Source organism: Sorghum bicolor, chromosome 8 (assembly GCF_000003195.3).
Source record: "Sorghum bicolor cultivar BTx623 chromosome 8, Sorghum_bicolor_NCBIv3, whole genome shotgun sequence".
In the NCBI taxonomy this organism is placed as follows: Eukaryota; Viridiplantae; Streptophyta; class Magnoliopsida; order Poales; family Poaceae; genus Sorghum; species Sorghum bicolor.
In genome coordinates, this window is record NC_012877.2 from 5,073,204 (window position 1) to 5,092,468 (window position 19,265).

General features: G+C 40.0%; 2 protein-coding genes across 2 annotated transcripts; both read left to right on the forward strand.

Moving 5' to 3' along the window:
* On the forward strand, window positions 1,392-9,216 carry LOC8076271 (chaperone protein dnaJ GFA2, mitochondrial). The gene is made up of 18 exons (XM_002441842.2): window positions 1,392-1,538; window positions 1,607-1,682; window positions 1,768-1,818; window positions 2,975-3,066; window positions 4,133-4,216; window positions 4,307-4,345; window positions 4,582-4,677; window positions 5,207-5,245; window positions 5,330-5,417; window positions 5,518-5,582; window positions 5,830-5,904; window positions 6,151-6,223; window positions 6,764-6,855; window positions 6,965-7,036; window positions 8,107-8,163; window positions 8,284-8,332; window positions 8,499-8,565; window positions 8,652-9,216. Exons 1-18 carry the CDS (start codon window positions 1,485-1,487, stop codon window positions 8,740-8,742), a joined length of 1,260 nt encoding a protein of 419 aa, XP_002441887.1. The 5' UTR covers window positions 1,392-1,484; the 3' UTR covers window positions 8,743-9,216.
* On the forward strand, window positions 11,695-17,826 carry LOC110429766 (long chain acyl-CoA synthetase 9, chloroplastic-like). The gene is made up of 12 exons (XM_021446284.1): window positions 11,695-11,837; window positions 12,707-13,236; window positions 13,914-13,994; window positions 14,268-14,540; window positions 14,720-14,851; window positions 15,002-15,175; window positions 15,252-15,481; window positions 15,631-15,748; window positions 16,070-16,201; window positions 16,309-16,443; window positions 16,510-16,716; window positions 17,319-17,826. Exons 2-12 carry the CDS (start codon window positions 12,787-12,789, stop codon window positions 17,481-17,483), a joined length of 2,097 nt encoding a protein of 698 aa, XP_021301959.1. The 5' UTR covers window positions 11,695-11,837; window positions 12,707-12,786; the 3' UTR covers window positions 17,484-17,826.

Genomic DNA, 19,265 nt, shown 5'->3' on the forward strand with positions numbered 1-19,265 from the left:
CCACCGGTGGGTGTACCAATGCAATTATTTTAAGTTGTCGTTTCTTTTCATTTGATCAAGTATGTTGCTTATCATGATAGAAGTGTTAGTCACTTGTTATAAAACAATATCACATATGCACATCTTGTTAATTCCGAAATTAAATTATACCAAATAATGTCTAACATTCTAACAATTTCTAGTTCACTCACCATACCAATAAAGAGAGGCTACATGCATTTTTTCTAAAAAAGAGAGGCTACGAGTAATAGCTTTGACTCAATCGGTCTAGACTTGGTTAGATACACTCATGAAATTCTAGCACTATATAGTTTAGAGTTGTTGAAAAGAGTTAAAGTGGAGCAAGAACTCTGAAATATAAGGCAAATTTTTATATGTTGCACATCAATATGGTCAAAAGAGTCTTTGTTTACAAGACAAAAGAATTTGTGTTGTAATAGTGATTTCTTCTGCTTCTAACGACCAATCACTAAATGTTCTCTATCTTCATAGATGAAGCATAACTTATCATTTTTGTAATTTTGTGCTTCAGTGGTTATTTCATTGTAATGAAGCTCATGTCCATTGCAGATTTAGAGTTAGATGTACATCAAAGACACAGATATGCTTGATGGTTGTTTTTCCTTTATCACCTCATACGTTGTAGGGCTCACATTAAAAGAAAGAGAAGGCAATAAAGCTTTATAGCATAATGTTGTAGACAAGCACAACATCCATGGAGTGTTAGAACCAACAAGTTTGATTACGAGTTTGAGATGATGAAGTATACATCGAGACATTTGTTTTAGTTCAAGCTGACCTAAAGATAAAGTAGCACCAACCAAATAGTTATGCATACAATTACGAGAGCAAAAAATTACGTAATAGTATGACAACATAACTCTACTGGTGCCTTGTATGCTCTAGGTTTATAGCGTTGCCTATGTGATTAAGGTGTTATCGTGCTGGTTCTGACCGATTAATAGCCATGAGTAATGGGTGACTGATTTGGAAAAAAGATGATCATCGAAAATAACAACTCTAACTTCCTACTCCTAGTTTCACCACTAGACAAGACCTTTGTCACTCGTTCTATATCATTTCTATAGCACATTGTTATCTTCAGATCTACTATTCCTCATAAACAGATAGCTTAAAAAAATTCATTTTCTCCAAATCATGTTATGTTCACACCACCTCTTAATCGATGTAGGCAATAGATCTAGTCACATCAATATAAATCTTTTGTAGAAAAATAAAGGTTAAATTTGATATGGTAACAAGAGTGGTGATAGTAATAAGTACTCCCATTTTCTCATAAAGCCTAGCTAAAAAATGGGAAAATTCATACAGTTTTTCAAGATATATGTTAGTAATTTTCCAAAATCGAAATCTAAAACCCTCCCATTTTCTCGTGCGGTTGAAGCCACAAAAGCCCCACTCTCTGTGCCTGCTACCCGCTGCAAAGTAGGGTTCCCACCGGGCCACCGCCCGCCTCCACCCCCATGGCGCGCGCCGCCGCCTCCAGGCTCGCCGCCGCGGCGAGCTCTTCCTCTACGGTGAGCTCCCTCACTTCTCCTCATCCAATCCCGAATTCCACGGCTAACCCCTTCACCTCCGTTGCCAGCGTGAGTTGTTCGCCCGTCACCTCGCCGGCGCTGCCGCCTCGGCATGGACCGCACCATCGCGGCTGCCTGAACCAGGTAAGTCTCCTTCTCTTAAATTTTTTTATGCCTTTTGAATGTATTGACCGCGGAGGCCTGTGTTGCTTATCGGTAAATTGGACAGGGAGGGAGCGGCGGAGCCCGAGCTGGTGGTGTCCGAGCAGGTCGTTCCATGGTGAGTACTTGTGTCAAATTGACGACCCTAGTGTAATTCCACGTCTCCATTTAGCCATACACAGTGGTTCATCTTGTGAAATTAGTTGTGGTTTGGTTTATTGTTACAGGAGGTCTCATAGTTGTTGTTGTTGAAATCTGATGTTATACTGTATGGCAATTGAAACCAAGACCTCATGATCTGGTTAAGATTAGTTCTATCTTCTGTTTTCTATCCGGGGAGCCAACATTTTTACCTTTTGTGTACAACTCCATTACGACCATGTATTTAAATCATTCAATTCATTTAAGAGCTGCCATCCGGGATGACTTTGGCCTTCTGATCCTGACTTGCACTTGAGTTCTAAGAAAATAGTTGCATGTTCAGCAGAGCTTTTGTGAATACCAAGGGACACATTTTTTTTCTATGTTTTCTGTTTTACCACTATGAATGAAAAAAAAACAAAATGAGAAAGTGATTTTTTCTTAGAACAATAAAAGCCCCTTTCTGTCTGAAAAGAGAGACCACAACTGCTATTTTTTCATGTGTAATTTTGACTGTAGCTTCTAAGAATGCTTGGCTAATACTTAACTGAGATGGTTATGCAATTATTTCAGATTGTCCCAAAACCACAAATTTAAATGGTTTAATGCATCTAAAACAACAACGGCAAACCTTTTATTCCCAAGCAAGTTGTGGTAGGCTACAGATAAAAGGCAACATGAGGTACTTCTTATAAAAAATTGAGTTACCAAGATAACTCAACAAATAAATAAATAATAACAGGATTGACTTTGGTGGTTTCTGGCACTGTTTTTTCTTTGCTCTTTATTTTTGGGCAAAAAGACACCCTAGAGTATCTTATACCTGAATTATATTAAGGAAAACAATAACCAATACAGGAGAGACCATGTCAGGAAAGAAAATTAAATAAAATTTGACGAAGTCTTCATCTCCACTGCATCCATTGCAACCAAAGCAGCACTGTGTTGTCCCTGATCACCGTCGATGATATCGCCGGTGCAAACGAAGAAAAATAGATAGCAAAGTGCTCTAAGTTGGCACTTAGGGTTGTTTCTTACTACTGTAGTACCATTTTTTAAGTTTCAGACATGCTTCCTATTAACTGCGATACATCAGTTCCTGTATTAAAACTTCTATGTTTCTGTGATGCTAGCCACAAGGCGGGTGTATGCAAGGGATTTCTATGATGTGCTTGGAGTAAGCAAGGATGCTTCTGCACCGGATATAAAGAAGGCATATTATGCGGTACGTACTTTTTACATATCATAGTTAGGATGTGCACCTCCGTTCAGAAACAAAGTTAGGATATTGCCTATTGATTGGACATCGTTAAACTTCTTCGGGATTATATTTGGATATTCCTTATTCCCCCAATGTTACTGTTCATCTCAACCTTGCTGCCTTGAGGGCCTAAGTTCTCTTATGCTCGTATTTGCTTCAATTGCTTTGTGCTGCTTCTCTGCTACTTCTTATCTTTTCTTCTCTGTTCTGCCTTTCTTACGCTCTTTGCTTTGCCTCTGACAGTATCTATTGTACTCTTCCCTCTATAGTCTGCTACTTAGTTTAATACTGATTAACTATGTATCACCGACATGAGATACCGGTAATGGTGATACAGGAACAGGATTTTGAAAAACAACACTATGGTAATGTAGAGAAGTATTGGATACAAGTACGGCTATGTTAGTGAACTATTGGCGATACTTGAATGATTAACCTCTCTATTGAGCAACTTCACAAGACCTGTCTGACTACCTGTTCTATTTTGCTCATCTTAATTTTGCCTGGGTAATACCTACAAGTCTACAACTAGTTGGTTAGGCACTTATGTACCGGAATCAGTTCCCTGGCCTTGCATCTGACTGCATGGTGCACTTGTCCCTTACCATGCTAATCATGTTTTGAATTTCAAAACTCATCTATAGGAAACATAAACTAAAACTCTGTTGAACTTGTCAACTTAAGATGATCCGCTTCCCCTGTATGGATAATTAGAAACAGAGTTTCAATGCAAAAGATGACATCTGAATGATAAGATGGACAGATAACCCAAGATTCTGGTAGAATAGGCCAAAGTCAGCCAACTGGGGTTCCACAAATAGGAATTTACTTCCATCCCAACCCAAATTGTGGCTTGGGATCCATTTGGCACTGCTTCCATTTATGTATTTATTAACTGTCTCTTGCATGCCTACAGCACCATGCTCTCCATATTGTATCCCTTTTGTGCTCCCATCGATCTGTTTCTTCTACTTCTTCCTGTTATCTGGTAATTCATTTGGTTTTAACAAAATTTATCATTTTTCTCCAGCTCGCAAAGAAGTTCCATCCTGATACTAATAAAGATGATGCTGATGCAGAAAAAAAATTTCAAGAAGTTAACCGTGCCTATGAGGTGTGAGGTTCTTGCAGAAAATATAGTTACCTTTCATGAACCATAGTACATGTTTTTTTCCTAAATGTTGATATTATCTGCATTTGTCAGGTTTTGAAGGATGATGATAAGCGTGAAATATATGATCAGGTTATTGTCATTTCTCTTTTTACTGAAACAAAAATTGTGATGTTATTGGATAGTCACATAGAGACAGATTATTTATATATTGTTAATACTGAACCCAGCTGGCCAGCTTGTGCTTTTTTGTGTTAATCCAGCTTGCTTAGCTTTGGTAGCATTAATTTCCATGACTCATGAAACCTTATTTTACCATTACAGTAAAATACTTTATTCTTAGTATAACATGCTTATGTAATTGGCAGCTTGGACCAGAAGCATACGAGCGTCAAGCATCAGGTGGTGACCCTGGAGGGCCGGGTTTTCCTCAGGGTAACCCATTTGGTGACATCTTTGGCGATGTAAAAACCATTGTCCTTATGATTTTATTTTATGTATCATAAATATGCCCTAAATAGATCTGTACTGTCTTTATACACCTGCCATTTGGTGAGTTATGCATGAGATCTTTGATTCACAATTTAAACATGTGATATTTCTCTTCTTTGTATGATGCTTTTGTAAAAAAAAGATGCATGCGAAAACAATAAATTGTTGGAAGGTCGCCATGAAAAATCATGCTACAAGGTTGTAAAATAGCATCTAGTTATATTATTTTTTCTTCATTGTTAGACCTTTGTCTATGTTGTAACATATGATGAACTACAATGTTTTTTTTATGTTGAAATAAACATCATATTGACCTTTCATGTCAGGTGGCAGTCTAAACATGATTTGAAATAGTACCTTTTCAGTATCTAGCAAATTTCTCTGCTCGCTATTCAACTCTTTATGTGTATAGTTTCACCCCTTGCTATATGTATTTAGCTATATATTATTGTTTTACATACACACATACATACCTGATATATATTTTTTGTATGTCAACAGATCTTTGATAATGCCTACAGAGGTGGCCAAGATGTCAAGGTTAGTTGATTTTTACTACAGCTGTTCGCTTTCAATTGAGCATATTAATTTAGTTCTTGCTTTCTTTATCCCCCCCAACTGTAGGTTTCTGTTGAACTATCATTCATGGAAGCTGTCCAAGGTTGCAGAAAAACCATTACATATGAAGCTGATACTTTTTGTGGAACTTGCAGTATGTGACGTTGCTTGTATATTTAATTATTTATTCTGTTGACAATCTTACCCATTTGTGCTTCGTTGTATGTCATAAGCTTCTAATTTATTTGTTGCAGATGGAAGCGGTGTCCCCCCTGGAACTGTGCCTAAAACATGTAAAACATGTCGAGGCTCTGGTGTGGTATGTATCCTTTGGCAACATATTTTTCCATGGCATGTTTCTTACAGATAACAAACTCCACTAAATAGTAGACATCATTTTAGCAAATTGATTTCCTTTGCAAATACTTGTTGTTTTGGTTAAGCAATATTTTCGCCAAACGCCCTGGAACAGAAAGCATTAATTGTTTCCTTGTTCTGAGCTCCAAAGACAACTACATTGGATAAGTGGGACTACTCTGACCTTCAAAATCTTGTCATGAATGCAGATATACATGCAGAAGGGTATATTTACTGTTGAATGTACTTGCTCCCTGTGCAATGGGAGCGGAAAAATTGTCAAGGTGCACCTTTTCTGTTTCAATAGCATATTCCTGTTTTTTTTTTTCTGATGTTACATTCCACAGTAAGTTGAACATAAAATCCAATTCATCATTGGCTATTGTCGTTGCATTGAGTGCACTTAGTTCTTTGAGGGGGCGGGGGGATCTGCCAGCATTTTTATAGAATAGATCTATATGGTTTATCACTGGTGGTGATTTTTCATTTTTGTTGGCCTAACTTCTTTGCTTTTCAAAATGGGTTTGTAGAATTTTTGCAAGACTTGCAAAGGAGAACAGGTAGTGAAGGGGAAAATGTCTGTCAAGCTAGACATAGCGGCAGGTAAGGAGAATATATACTTGACACGAACTCCCTCCATCCAAATTATAGGCCGTTTTGGCTCTAAAGGTACATAGCTTTTGCTATGCACCTAGATATAAACTATGTTCCAAACCGGCCTATAATTTGGAATGGAGGTAATACATCTTATCAGACAATTCTGAATTTTCTGTTCAATATGCAAAACAGTGCGTATTTCTTTCTTTCTACTGGTGATTTGAATGCTGTGAATTCTCCTGCGTAGTTTGAGATTTTTTTTTGAATGCTGTGAAGTGTAAACTTGTGGTATTATAAGCATTTCCAACTGGTGTACTTGTTATAACTCAGACATCACTTTCCATGCAATGCTTAGTTAAGAAAGTTAATATTTAAGTCAAATCATCTAGCTGCTCTATTATAAAATATATAGTTCTACTGAATCATTCTGAATTTCTGCCTGTTCAGTTAACATTTGACTCTTTCCTACAATCATGCAATGTCAAGTGTTTATTGTGGACAGGACTTTGGGTACATTATAACTGGAGCGTTTTTTTTTTCTTTCAGGAATTGACGATAATGACACCATGAAGGTTTTTGGTAAGGGTGGTGCAGATGTTGAACGCAATAAGCCTGGTGACCTTTATGTTACTATCAAGGTTTATTTTCATTTTTGCTGTGAATGCCACACGTGCCCTCAGTTTAGTCAGTACTATGCAAGGTCTCATGGAAGTATAAAATGAAATTCATTTTCATTTCCTATTACAGGTTAGAGAGGACCCTATCTTTCGAAGAGAAGGCAACCATGTGCATGTTGATTCTGTTTTAAGCATTGCTCAGGTCTGCCCCTCCTCCTCCCCCCCGCCTCTTTTTTCTTTTCTTCTGGTTCGTGTTCTGATCAAGGTACATGTCCATGCTATGCCATTTTCATCTTTGTTTCCGATAAACGATAAATTCATTAAATTGCAAACATAGTAACATACATTTTCATTGTACTAGCAGCACATATTTAGCAATCCTGCTTTCTTTTGTATGATTATCACATAGTTTGTGATGGAAGTATCCGATCTGAGCTAAGATTTAATCACCATAAGACATCTTTTCTGGGGAGAGAAATTGACAAAAGGTATGCAGTCAGAATGAACAAAGTGCTTCGATGCCTTTTGCCCTCCTGACCCCATCCATCGAATCCAAGGAATTACCTCCCACACCTGAGAGATCTATTTTTGCACATATGTTTGGTTTCCTCCTCTTTTCTCCATCTGTCCCCTCACTTTCCCTCGATCTGAATTCTCGATTCACAGGTTCTCTCTGGTGCTAACTGGCCAGATCTGCTATCTGACCCACTGGCATTGTCAAATCTTGGAAGGGTCATGAATTGGATGTCAATCTTTGAAATTTCTCATTTCGCACCTGCTCTGCTCAAGCCTCCCATGACTCTTCTGAATGCTATGTGCCTATGTCACATCATCACTCTTGATCTGTAGTGGTCACTGTAGATATGTTAACGGTAAATGGGCATCACTGGAGCAACATGTGAGTAGGGTGGCAGCAAGTGCAAGTAGGCATTTCCAGGCAGGGTGCAGGTCACTGTCATGGGCATTCACAAGCACTGGGTGTGGGCATTGGTGAGCGTGCACTAGTCTAGATCACTGTGGTGGAAGGAGGGAGCATAGGTATGTTGGTCAGAGGTTTGTATCCATATAGGGAAAGGTGTGATAATGAGGTGGGCGTGGGTGTGATCCTAGTTCAATGGTGGAAAGGACTTTGATTGTGCGCACATATGCATGCATGAGAATGTTCTTGAGAATGGACTTTGGTGTGCTATTTGGAATATTGTTGTCTAAATAGTCTTTTTTCTTGGATGATGAGAAGCTCTAAATTCTAAATCAATAAAATTTCATTTACAGGCTGTCCTAGGTGGAACTGTCACGGTACCAACCCTCACTGGAAATGTTACAGTCAAGGTATGCGTTCTTTACTTCATTCGAAGTTTCAAATTCTTGCTGCATGATGCTTGTCAGTCAGTTCAGGATGGTTCTGCTGATGTCCTAATGATTGCCTTGTTTGTCATATTATTTGTCCAGGTTCGCCAAGGTACCCAGCCTGGAGAGAAGGTCGTCCTCCGGGGCAAAGGTTGGTTACTGGAGTTACCATAAAACCCTTTTTAATTTATTCTTTGATCAGTTCATCATTCGCTCTGGCCTTTTGCCCCGTGATAATTGGTGAAAGAGAAAATATTGGACAGTGAACATTAGCTTTTATATTCTTTTGTTTGTAATTGACACATTATACTTTTCAGGAATAAAAGCGAGGAACTCGCCAGTGTTTGGGAATCAGTATGTTCACTTCAATATCAGGGTTCCAACGTATGCCTCTTCGCCTGCAGCAGATCTTCATTTCTATTTTATTCAGCAAAGGATTAAAGTGATCACGATGATTTTCCTGTTTTCAGGGAGGTGACCCAACGGCAACGGGAGCTGATAGAGGAGTTCGATAAAGAGGAGTGCACAGACCGGGAAAAACTTGCGGCTGCCTCTGGATGAAATTTTGGTGCAACCATTCATTGGTTATAGCACCCCCCATTAGTTTGATGCCCCCCAATTTTTCCAAAAAAGTTTGATGCCCATAAGGCCCCAACCCGCTATAAGGTGCTGTAGGCACCAAAAGCTTATTGTAGCATTTGACCCTTATATAGCATCTACCTAGTGTATAATGTATACATTACGCGCTAAATTATTGTATCAATCTATCCATTTTATGTGGAACTAGGACAGCAAAGATAGTGAGGCATTTTCCCTCTTTGTAGAAGCCATGGAAGGGTTGCCTTCAGTAACATTCTTTTGGGGTGTTGTTGTGTGCCAAGTATGAAGAGAAAAGATGGAGCACGAGGAAGTGTTTTTGAATTGAATACGATTGCATTGGCATCAATTTTGTGTCATCAAAATTATGTATCACTAGAGTTACTGTTAGTTAAAGACATATCCTAACCAGGAAATAACCTTTATAATTTCGACGGAGAGATTACCCTGTCATCCCGTCGGTTGAGTATATGTATATACATACGGTGTACTGTTTTTTAGAGCATATACGTATATGTGGTGTACTTGTGTACGAATGAACTGGGGCCACTTATGTGTTCAAATCCTAGCCATAATCCAAATTGCCCTTTAGGTGTGGCTATAGCTGATGTTTGTCCAGACGAATCTTTATCTTTACCTAACGAAATCTGCACCATAGGCTCAGGCAAGAGATTGAGCCACGTCACGGTAAAATATTGGGCCACGTCGCCTCTATTTCTTCATCGTAGGATCTTCCATCTACGGCGGGTTTCCACCTACTCCTTCGTAACCCGAACAATCGTGAACTCTCTCGTGCTCCATCCACCTCAGGTCGTCATCTACATCTATCTGCTCTGCGTCCCCGTCGCCCCTGCCGTCCGTGCCTCCCCCCTCTCCCCGAACCCCCTCGCTGAACACTTGCAGCACCGCCTTGCTCCCCATGCGTTCGCCTGTCGGTGCTTGCCCTCGCTGCTACACAGCCTTCTGCCGGCGCCATGGGACAGAGAACCAGCACTCCCTTCTTCGCGTCCGTGCCATGTGCCTCCGCGTCACGGCTGCAATTGTGGTCAGGCCAATTGGGCGATGAGCTGCAGTGCAGAGACAGTGTCACCGCACCTCTGTCTCCGCTGCACAAGCACTGCCACCTCCACTCCTCGATTTGCCCAACGTTGTAACAACATTCGTCTCTTGCTCGCATGACGCGCACGGCGCACCTAGGCGCCCAGGCGGCCAGGCCCTTCCACTGTGTCCTTGACCAAGGAGTGTGCACGCTGCTGCTGAGAACTGCAGATAGCTGAAGAATATGAAAGGGCATGGTCTATTAGCGGGCACTAAGACACATCAGAGTAGTCAAGTTAGCCAAGCCTAAATGGACAGAGAAGACTGCTCCCAGCAATCCTTGGTGATCAAATCTCCTAAGTATCACAATAGATAATGTTCTGCTAGCTAAATAAATTATTTTTGCTTGTATCTCTATTTTCATATTCTAAGCGCGAAAGTCATTCGTGGTTGACTCTTGTAAGATATATAAAATCAGTCAATACCTACTGGCCACTGCCATAACCAACTTTAGAGGTTCAAAGAGAACGAACAAGGCCACAAACTAAGCTGCCCGGAATCCGGATGCATCAATTATAGAATGTTAAGATCCAATAGCAAATCTTTATTGCTGCTTCAATTAATATGAATGTATGTTAACTTCATACTGACCTGAAATATGTTGCACTAGCGGTCCAACCAAAAAGCCAAAGAGAAGCAGCCTTCATTCAGGTCAGTTCTTCATGAATAAATTTGCCTCTTAAGAGCACTCCCAATGCAGAAATCATCATGGTTTCTATATACATTAATTGTAGTGCTACTTAAGTATTTTACTGATATGGCAAGATAGTTATTGAAGATATAGAGCAAAAATCATAGAAACTGGGTCTAAGTTAGAAACCATGTCTACACGAAATCCAAGATATGAAGTGATATGATTGGCTAAGAATGGAGATAGAATAAATGTGATTAGATAAAAAATTATTCTATAGAAACTATCTATTGGGACCATAATTTCTATATATAGTGTCTATAAAATTTAATACATATAGAAATTACATGTAGTTTGTAGCATTGGGAGTGCACTAATTTGTCTCTCCATTTGCCGCTAGGCTGAAGGTTCAAATTTCTATTGTTTACAGCAAGTTATGATCAATTACAAGCACACCTTCGTGGCGTGCATGTCCAGCGTCATCAGCCACGCATTCATATTCTGTGCTATTGTCCACCAACCAGATTTCCATGTCTTCAGTGCATACGAATCTCGCTGTTTTCTTTATATGAGAAATACAGTAGTAAACCGAACCAAATAGATCGAGGAACTTTGAATCCTTTGCTTCTATAAAACAAAAACTTCTGTGATTTTGTCTCAATAAGTGAGATACGTCAGTTGTACAGATAAACTTATAATATAAATATTAGCTTCCCAAAACTCCAGTGATACTATCACAAATACATAGCCTACTGACACTTAGGGGGCATCATGTCATATTTTCTACAACAATTAGACACTAACACGACCAGCTAATTTGAAGTAGCATTGCTTGGATACAATACAAATTTACATTTGTCAACGCAATGTTGTTCATCCACTGGTACGCTCCAGGCAGGGCGCAGCAAAGCTGCGCCAGTTTTTCTAGTGTATTTCTAAATCAGCACGCTGCTGTTGATTTAATAAATTTGCTTTTTCGTCAAAAAAAAAGTAGGAAAAGTGGCAAAGCGGGCTGCAAAGTGCGGCCCATTGTTTAGGCTTTCGGGCCAGCAGAAGCAACAAAGTAGGCAAAGCGGACTGCAAAATGCGGCCTATTAGGTATGATTTCGGGCCGGGCCGGGCCCTAGCCCGCTTATCCGCCAAGGAAGGGACTGGATTCGGTGGGGCCTGGCCTGGCCTGACGGGGCGGAAAGCCAAGCAGCAGGCGAGAGCGACATAAGTGGCGAGAGAACCAAACCGTAACGTGTGACGAGGCGAAACCTCGCTGACTGGCTCCGCCGCCGCCCCGACCGCACCGCGCGTGCCCCCCGCCGCCGTCGTCCCCCGGAAGGTACGGTGCCGCCGCTCCCTCCCTCCCTCCCTCCCTCCGCCTCTCTCATTGTTGTCGCCGCGGTGTGGAACTGTGCTCTCCAGGTGGACGGGGGTTGGTCGGTTAGGGGTAGTGACGGCGGCCTGGGCGCGATCTGAATCACTGTCGGGGAAACTCGCGGGGTCCCATTACTCGTTACCACTAGTGCTTTGCGTGAGTGTTCCGTGTTTACTGTGCTTGTGGCTGTGTAATTCTCTGAAAATTGCTACTGAATTAGCATGCGATGCGTGAGCTGAGACAGGTATTAAATATTTAATTTAAATAAAAAATTGGGAGTGGAGCAGATGGAGGAGGCAAAACAAATATGTATGTGCTATAGTCGGTGATGTACCACTTCTCAAGTACTTTGAGAGAGGCTTGTTCCACTGGCCCCCAACAGTATTTGTTTTCTTTTTTTCTGAAAATAGGATCATTCCAACAAATTTTCTTTTCTTTTTTTGGAAAAAAAGTTGTCCAGTAACTTTTTTGGAAAAATTTGTGTGAGTGTTCCGTGTTAAGTTCAATTCTATAATGACAATGAGAGTATGAGTTTTAAATGCATATAGGGGAAGTCTGTATTAGAAGGTCAAAATTGGATAGCTATACAGACTGCACTATTTGACTTGACCGTATTGGATAGAATTGGTGTAAAATCAGTTGGTCCTTTTTCTGTCCATAAGTGGAGTGGTTGCACTTGCATTGCTTAATGGACCAGGTCAGATAGCAGGACTAATCGTGCAGTTAGTCTCTTCTTTACAAAGTCACTTTGGTATCACAATCTAGACCTGAAACCTTCAAAACTTCTATCTGAAACCTTGAAAACTTCTACTCATGGTAGTACTTATCTGCAGGTTTTCGCCTCAGCGCATGTGGATCTGTTAGTTCACCTCCTGCAAGCAAGTATAGCTACAAGGTTCACCGCTGCAGAAGTATGAATCCTTACTTTGTTGGGATTCTTGTCCCTGTCGCGGTCTCCCTTTTGCTCCGCAAGAGGAGAAAGGCCGAAAGGAAGAGGGGAGTGCCAGTCGAGGTTGGTGGGGAGCCTGGATATGCAGTCCGTAACTATCGATTTGAGCAGCCCGTTGAGACACACTGGGAGGGGGTCTCCACACTTGCTGAGCTGTTTGAGCAATCTTGCAAAGAGTATGTCAACATGCCACTCCTTGGCACCAGGAAGCTCATCTCGAGGGAAACTGAAGCAGCACCTGGCGGGAGATCGTTTGAGAAGTTGCATCTGGGCGAGTATGAGTGGAAGTGTTATGCAGAGTGCTTCAAGAGCGTTTGCAGCTTTTCATCTGGACTAATTCGAGTAGGTCACGAGAAGAATGAACGTGTTGCTATTTTTGCTGAGACACGGGCTGAGTGGCAGATTGCGTTGCAGGTATTCTTTTTCCCCCTGTCAGTCTACATATAGAGTTGTAGACCAACCTTTGTTTCTCTTCACATGCTATTGCCACCTGTTTCTTAACTTCAGTAAATTGAAGGCACCAGTCACTTCATATCTGTAATAATGCAGAAGTACATTTGGAGTGTGAAACTATGCATGGACTGTGCAACTGCTGAGTTGCCCAGACAGGATTACTGGTAGTTTTAGGTTACTAGGTGACAGTGCACCGCTAAGACTTGTCTTAAAATATCTGCAGGCTGAATTGTTATTCAGTTGTAGATGATTTCTTACACCACTTATTCTTCCCACTAGCATTCTGATGTAAGTCAGAAAGGCATGCAAATGTATACTTTGCTAGGCAATGTTTGCCATTTTATACAATTATTATGCAGACAGGAGTCTTCATAGCAGAACGTTCATATTAAATGATGTTATGTTCTTATTCATGATAAATGCTTTGCCACGGAAAGATATAAAACCTGATGAACATAAGTCACCAGGAACAGTTTGCATGCTGCATATTTTTAGAAAATCGTTTCTTTAAACATCCTTTCACTTTGGTTCCCTTTTTCTTGCTTGTCTTCATTTACCATCTTCTTCATATTCTGTTACATTGATTGAATCCTCGCACACTACAATTCTGAGTTACATTTTCCTTTTCCATTTGCAAGGCGTGCTTCAGACAAAACATTACAGTTGTCACCATCTATGCCTCATTGGGGGAGGAAGCATTGTGTCACTCACTAAATGAGGTCAGTACTGTCACTTGTATAGTTGTATCTCCTGTCGTCCCTGCTTGTTATGTTTTCATGTGATCTGCTTTTCTTGGTTTATAAAGAGTTCAAGACAAAATCAGTCTGTACTATCACTTATAGACAGCGGCAATTAATCTGTATCAGTTGCATTTTTAATAGAATGTACCAGTTGCATTTAATCATTCCTGACACCTGTTCTTAAAGTAATCAACACCTGCCTGCTATTTATATGCTTCTATTTTTAACTAATTTACCCTTTTTGCTTGCCAGACTGAGGTCACTACTGTAGTTTGTGGTCAGAAAGAACTAAAGAAGTTGATTGATATAAGTGGGCAACTTGACACTGTCAAGCATGTTGTCTATATCAACGAGGAAGGCATATCAGCTGAAGTTTCTTTAGCTCAAAACTGCACTAGCTGGAAGGTTGAATCATTTGAGGAAGTAATTAGGTTAGGATCTGAATCACCTGTTGAAGCCAACATGCCTCTCCCTTCTGATGTTGCGGTGATAATGTACACAAGTGGTAGCACCGGATTGCCCAAGGTTTGCTTTATATATACATCCTGGTTCTTATTTTTTGTTAATCTGTACGCTGCAATTTTTCCCTTGCTTACTAGAATTCAGGTAGGGAGTTGCTTCTTATACACACAAATAAAAAGTGAAGTGGAATTCTCTAATTATATCTCAGCTGTTGAACTGACATGTATCTCATTTGTTTATAGGGAGTTATGATGACCCACCGCAACGTCCTGGCTACACTCTCAGCAGTTATGACCATTGTGCCTGCACTTGGCAGTAAAGATATATACTTGGCCTACCTCCCACTTGCACACATTCTTGAGTTGGCAGCAGAGGTAGCTTTCAATAGGCATCAGAATGGATCAAATCTGTTCACTATATTGTTTTTTTTAGAAGACATGGGCAGGAGCTCTGCCGTTCAATTAAGATAGGAACTATATTGGTTTATAATCTTTATTCACCATTTGCAAAAATGTGCTTTTTAGGCACTAATGGCTGCTGTTGGGGCCTCCATAGGATATGGATCACCTTTGACCCTGACTGATACATCCAACAAAATAAAAAAAGGAACTCTAGGTGATGCTTCTGCACTAAAGCCAACATTGATGACTGCTGTACCTGCTATACTTGACCGTGTGCGTGATGGTGTGAGGAAAAAGGTAATGTCCTTTACATTGTTCTTGTCTGTTCCTTGTTGATTATTGACAGCTACCTTTTGTGTTGAGGTGGCTTCAGGTGGATGCAAAGGGTGGTATAGCAAAGCAATTGTTTGACATTGCCTATAACCGTCGGCTTGCTGCAATCAATGGAAGTTGGCTTGGTGCCTGGGGTTTGGAGAAACACTTGTGGGATACGCTTGTGTTTGGAAAGGTTCGTGCTATTTTGGGAGGAAAGATTCGGTTTGTACTTTCAGGTGGAGCACCTCTATCTGGTGATACTCAGAGATTTATCAATATATGCCTTGGGTAAGATTATGTATATCCTCTTCTCTGTTGTTTGATGGCAATTATCCTGAAATCCTATGTTCCCATTCCATGCATTTAAAGCGATAAATATATTATGACTGTCTCACACTATTTGTAGTCTGACATTGTTAAGGCTTATGCAATTTCAGGGCTCCAATAGGGCAAGGTTATGGTCTGACTGAAACTTGTGCTGGAGGGACATTTTCAGAGTATGATGACACATCTGTTGGCCGTGTTGGTGCTCCACTACCTTGTTCGTTTATTAAGGTCAGCTTCATTTCTTAACTACATACCAATGAGATGGATACAATTTTTGTAGCAAAGCTGTTTTTATCCTGATGTTGTTTGTGTGGATCTATTTTGTATTTTTTTATGCCTAACAATGTTTTTATATTGAAAATCTTCCTAAGTTATTGGTTGTTCTTAGCTTCAAGATTATTTACATGCACATGCTTAGAATTTTTTTGGCTTGTTGAACTTCTTTCCTCACTGGGATATCTTATCTATTCTCATGACAGTGTATTTAGTACTTACTGTTGACCTCCCACAGTTCCTGACTTCCTGACATATCGGCAACTGTATTTTTAGTTGATCGACTGGCCTGAGGGTGGATACTTGACTACTGATTTACCAATGCCTCGGGGAGAAATAGTCATTGGGGGTCCAAATGTTACTAAAGGCTATTTCAAGAATGAAGCTAAAACAAATGAAGTGTACAAGGTATGGTGTCATCTTACTAATATATTCATAAATTACTTCATGCATTGAATTATTACTTCTTCATAATTTCTGTAACCATAACCATACACCTCATATGTCATGTGAAGGATGACGAAAAAGGTATGCGATGGTTCTATTCTGGTGACATCGGACGATTCCATCCAGATGGCTGCCTTGAAATCATTGACCGTAAGAAAGATATTGTGAAGCTTCAACATGGCGAATATGTATCGCTCGGGAAGGTATGCAATATTCTTATTCTGGTCCCACTGGCTGATTGCACTGCTTAACTTGTTAGGTGATGACAGGTGGAGGCTGCTTTGATTGTGAGCCCATATGTGGAGAACATTATGATCCATGCTGATCCTTTCCACAATTACTGTGTTGCGCTTGTGGTAGCTGCACACATTGAGCTGGAAAGCTGGGCTTCACAGCAAGGAATTAAATACAGTGATTTCTCAGATTTGTGCCAGAAGCAAGAGGCTGTTAAAGAAGTGCTTGGATCTTTAGCGAAGGTTTGTGTTTTCTGTTCACCTGTCAACATCTGTTTGCTTTACTGTGTTGGATCACCACACATTCATACCTGACTCAATGCTTATTGCAAGTGAATTTGTATGAATGAAAAGGGTTTAGCATCCATTGATCTTTCACTCATCCATGCTTTTATTTTTTCCATAATTGTAGAAGTATCATAGTTTTGGCAACAACAATATAAATATGTCAATAGGAAACTATTTTCTAGTGTTTCTGAAAAAAAATAAACAGTCACCTAGCACTGCATAGAACATATTCATCCATAGAGTTTTTATTAGTTATAATTATAATTTCACAAAGGCCATTAGCACTGCTGAGTGTGTTTCATACCAGCATGGTATTTATTTATTTTTAGCAAAAAGTACCGAAGGCATAGATGTTCCCACATTTGAAAGAAGGTAACTAGGATTATGCTGTCTCATATACATTGATATCTTTGGGAAGTTCTCTCTTCCTTTTCCATGTGTGCGCTGAAACGCAAACCTGAAAGTTGCAAGCATGTCAAGCAAGACAAATCCTGTGTACCGTTAAGACAACAATTTGACTGCACTTGATGCACTTACATGCATTTGTTATTTTCCAGGCTGCAAAGCAAGCACGACTTGAGAAATTTGAGATACCAGCCAAAATCAAGTTGATACCAGAGCCATGGACCCCCGAGTCAGGACTCGTCACTGCTGCCCTCAAGCTCAAGAGGGAGGTGATCAGGAAGACGTATGAGAATGATCTGGCTCAGCTGTACGCATGATGGTTCTACTACTATTTTTGATACGTTTAGTGTGGAGATAATATAGAGTGCCAATGTCACTATGAAAGCTGTGATAATTTGATAACGATTATCGATCTTTAGGGATTACGTTTTTTTTTTGGTAAAGCTAGAGGAGATAAACCTTGAAGTTTTGAGTTATGGCTTCTCTTGATGCTGAGACGCTATCCTGCTCTTTCTGTCAAAAACACTCTGCGGTAGCCTCATGTGATGGTTCCTATGTGTTTAGGATAAAATGACTTTGAATTCTTGTTGTCATCTCTTATCTTGAGATAACTATTGGTATTGTTGTCTATAAAATAAAATGGTACGGTGTATTTCTCAAGTTTTTCTTGAGACGAGTTGTTAGACACTGGTCAACCGAATCGTATGGAAAAACTGTCGGTTCCCTGACTGCGTTTCCTACCGTTGCGGTTTGTTATCTGACCCTGTCAGGACAATTACACCAGTTCAATGAAGTTCCGCATCTGAATGTACCATTGGTGCCGGTGGCATAGAGTAGGCTTCTCAAAAGTCAAAATCTGCTTCTCTGATTAGCTCCCATTGCCGACGAGAAGTCCAAGCACAAAGGCTACCAAAAGAGACATGCCAAGACTAGATTTTTTGACATTGAAATGGAAACAATAAGATTGCAACGTGTATTTTGCTTGTGGGAGAGATAAAAACAGTTTTACTAGTGAAGTTGAGTTCTCTGTTTGCTAGTAATCCAATAACTTGCTCATATACATATGAAAGATACAACACACACATGCTTCGCTCATTCCAATCACATGAATCATATTTGACGTTGTGGACAAATGGCACGGTAGCATTTACCACTACTATATATACTCCGCGCACATGGATGGGAAGAAGAGCATCTCCAAAAATTCCATATAAACAATTACCAAAAACCTGATTTTGCCAACCGGACAGAAAGAGCCAGGAGCCAAAGATTTGTTGTGGACCAACCATTACTAGTTTTTTTTTTTCCTAAACTTTTGACTTTGTGGTTTAGCGATTGAATCTGCTTGATCTGTGGGTTCACTGAATCACTGATCATCTCGAAAGAGTAATTCACTCTCTAAATTATCTTTTAGATAGTTATTTGAATAAAATTTATTCTCTATATCTTTACATCCTCCAATAACTTTTTTTTAAATCTTATACACACTTTAGTGTTTAGAGAGCTATATCCTCGCTCTCTATCCTTGGCTACCGAAAAAACCCATAATAAAATATGACAACATTTAGAGATCTAATTAATTAAGCTGTTGGAGAGTTTTTTTTCCACTAAAATATCTATTTCTATCAATTATACAGGATATAAAGAGATTTTTGGACATTTCACACCGTTATCAACAGAAGCCATATATAGCTAATAATACAATAGTAAATGTAGCGACTTCTTTTTAAAATTAAATATAGCGACATATTAAGCTATGCAGTATTTCTAGATTGATGAAAGATCAGATGATATATTTTTTACTCCTGTGTTTGGGTCTTCCTTCATCCCAATTTAAATTCATGCCCGCCTTTGTTCTTCACCTATTCATCATGCATTGCCACCACCCCACCCACCGCCTCTTGCCCATAGCCACCTAAAAAGCTCTTTGGATATCTTCACTGTTGTTTGCTATTTGATTGTGTTTCTTCACCAGGCTTGGCTAGCAAAATAAGTTTGGTCAGCCCAAGCCAGCATAAGACAATGCAAGATGTGTTGTTTAGTTTACTTATAGTATCTAAGCCTAGCTAATAAAAAAAATCGTTTGGTTTCCTATATAA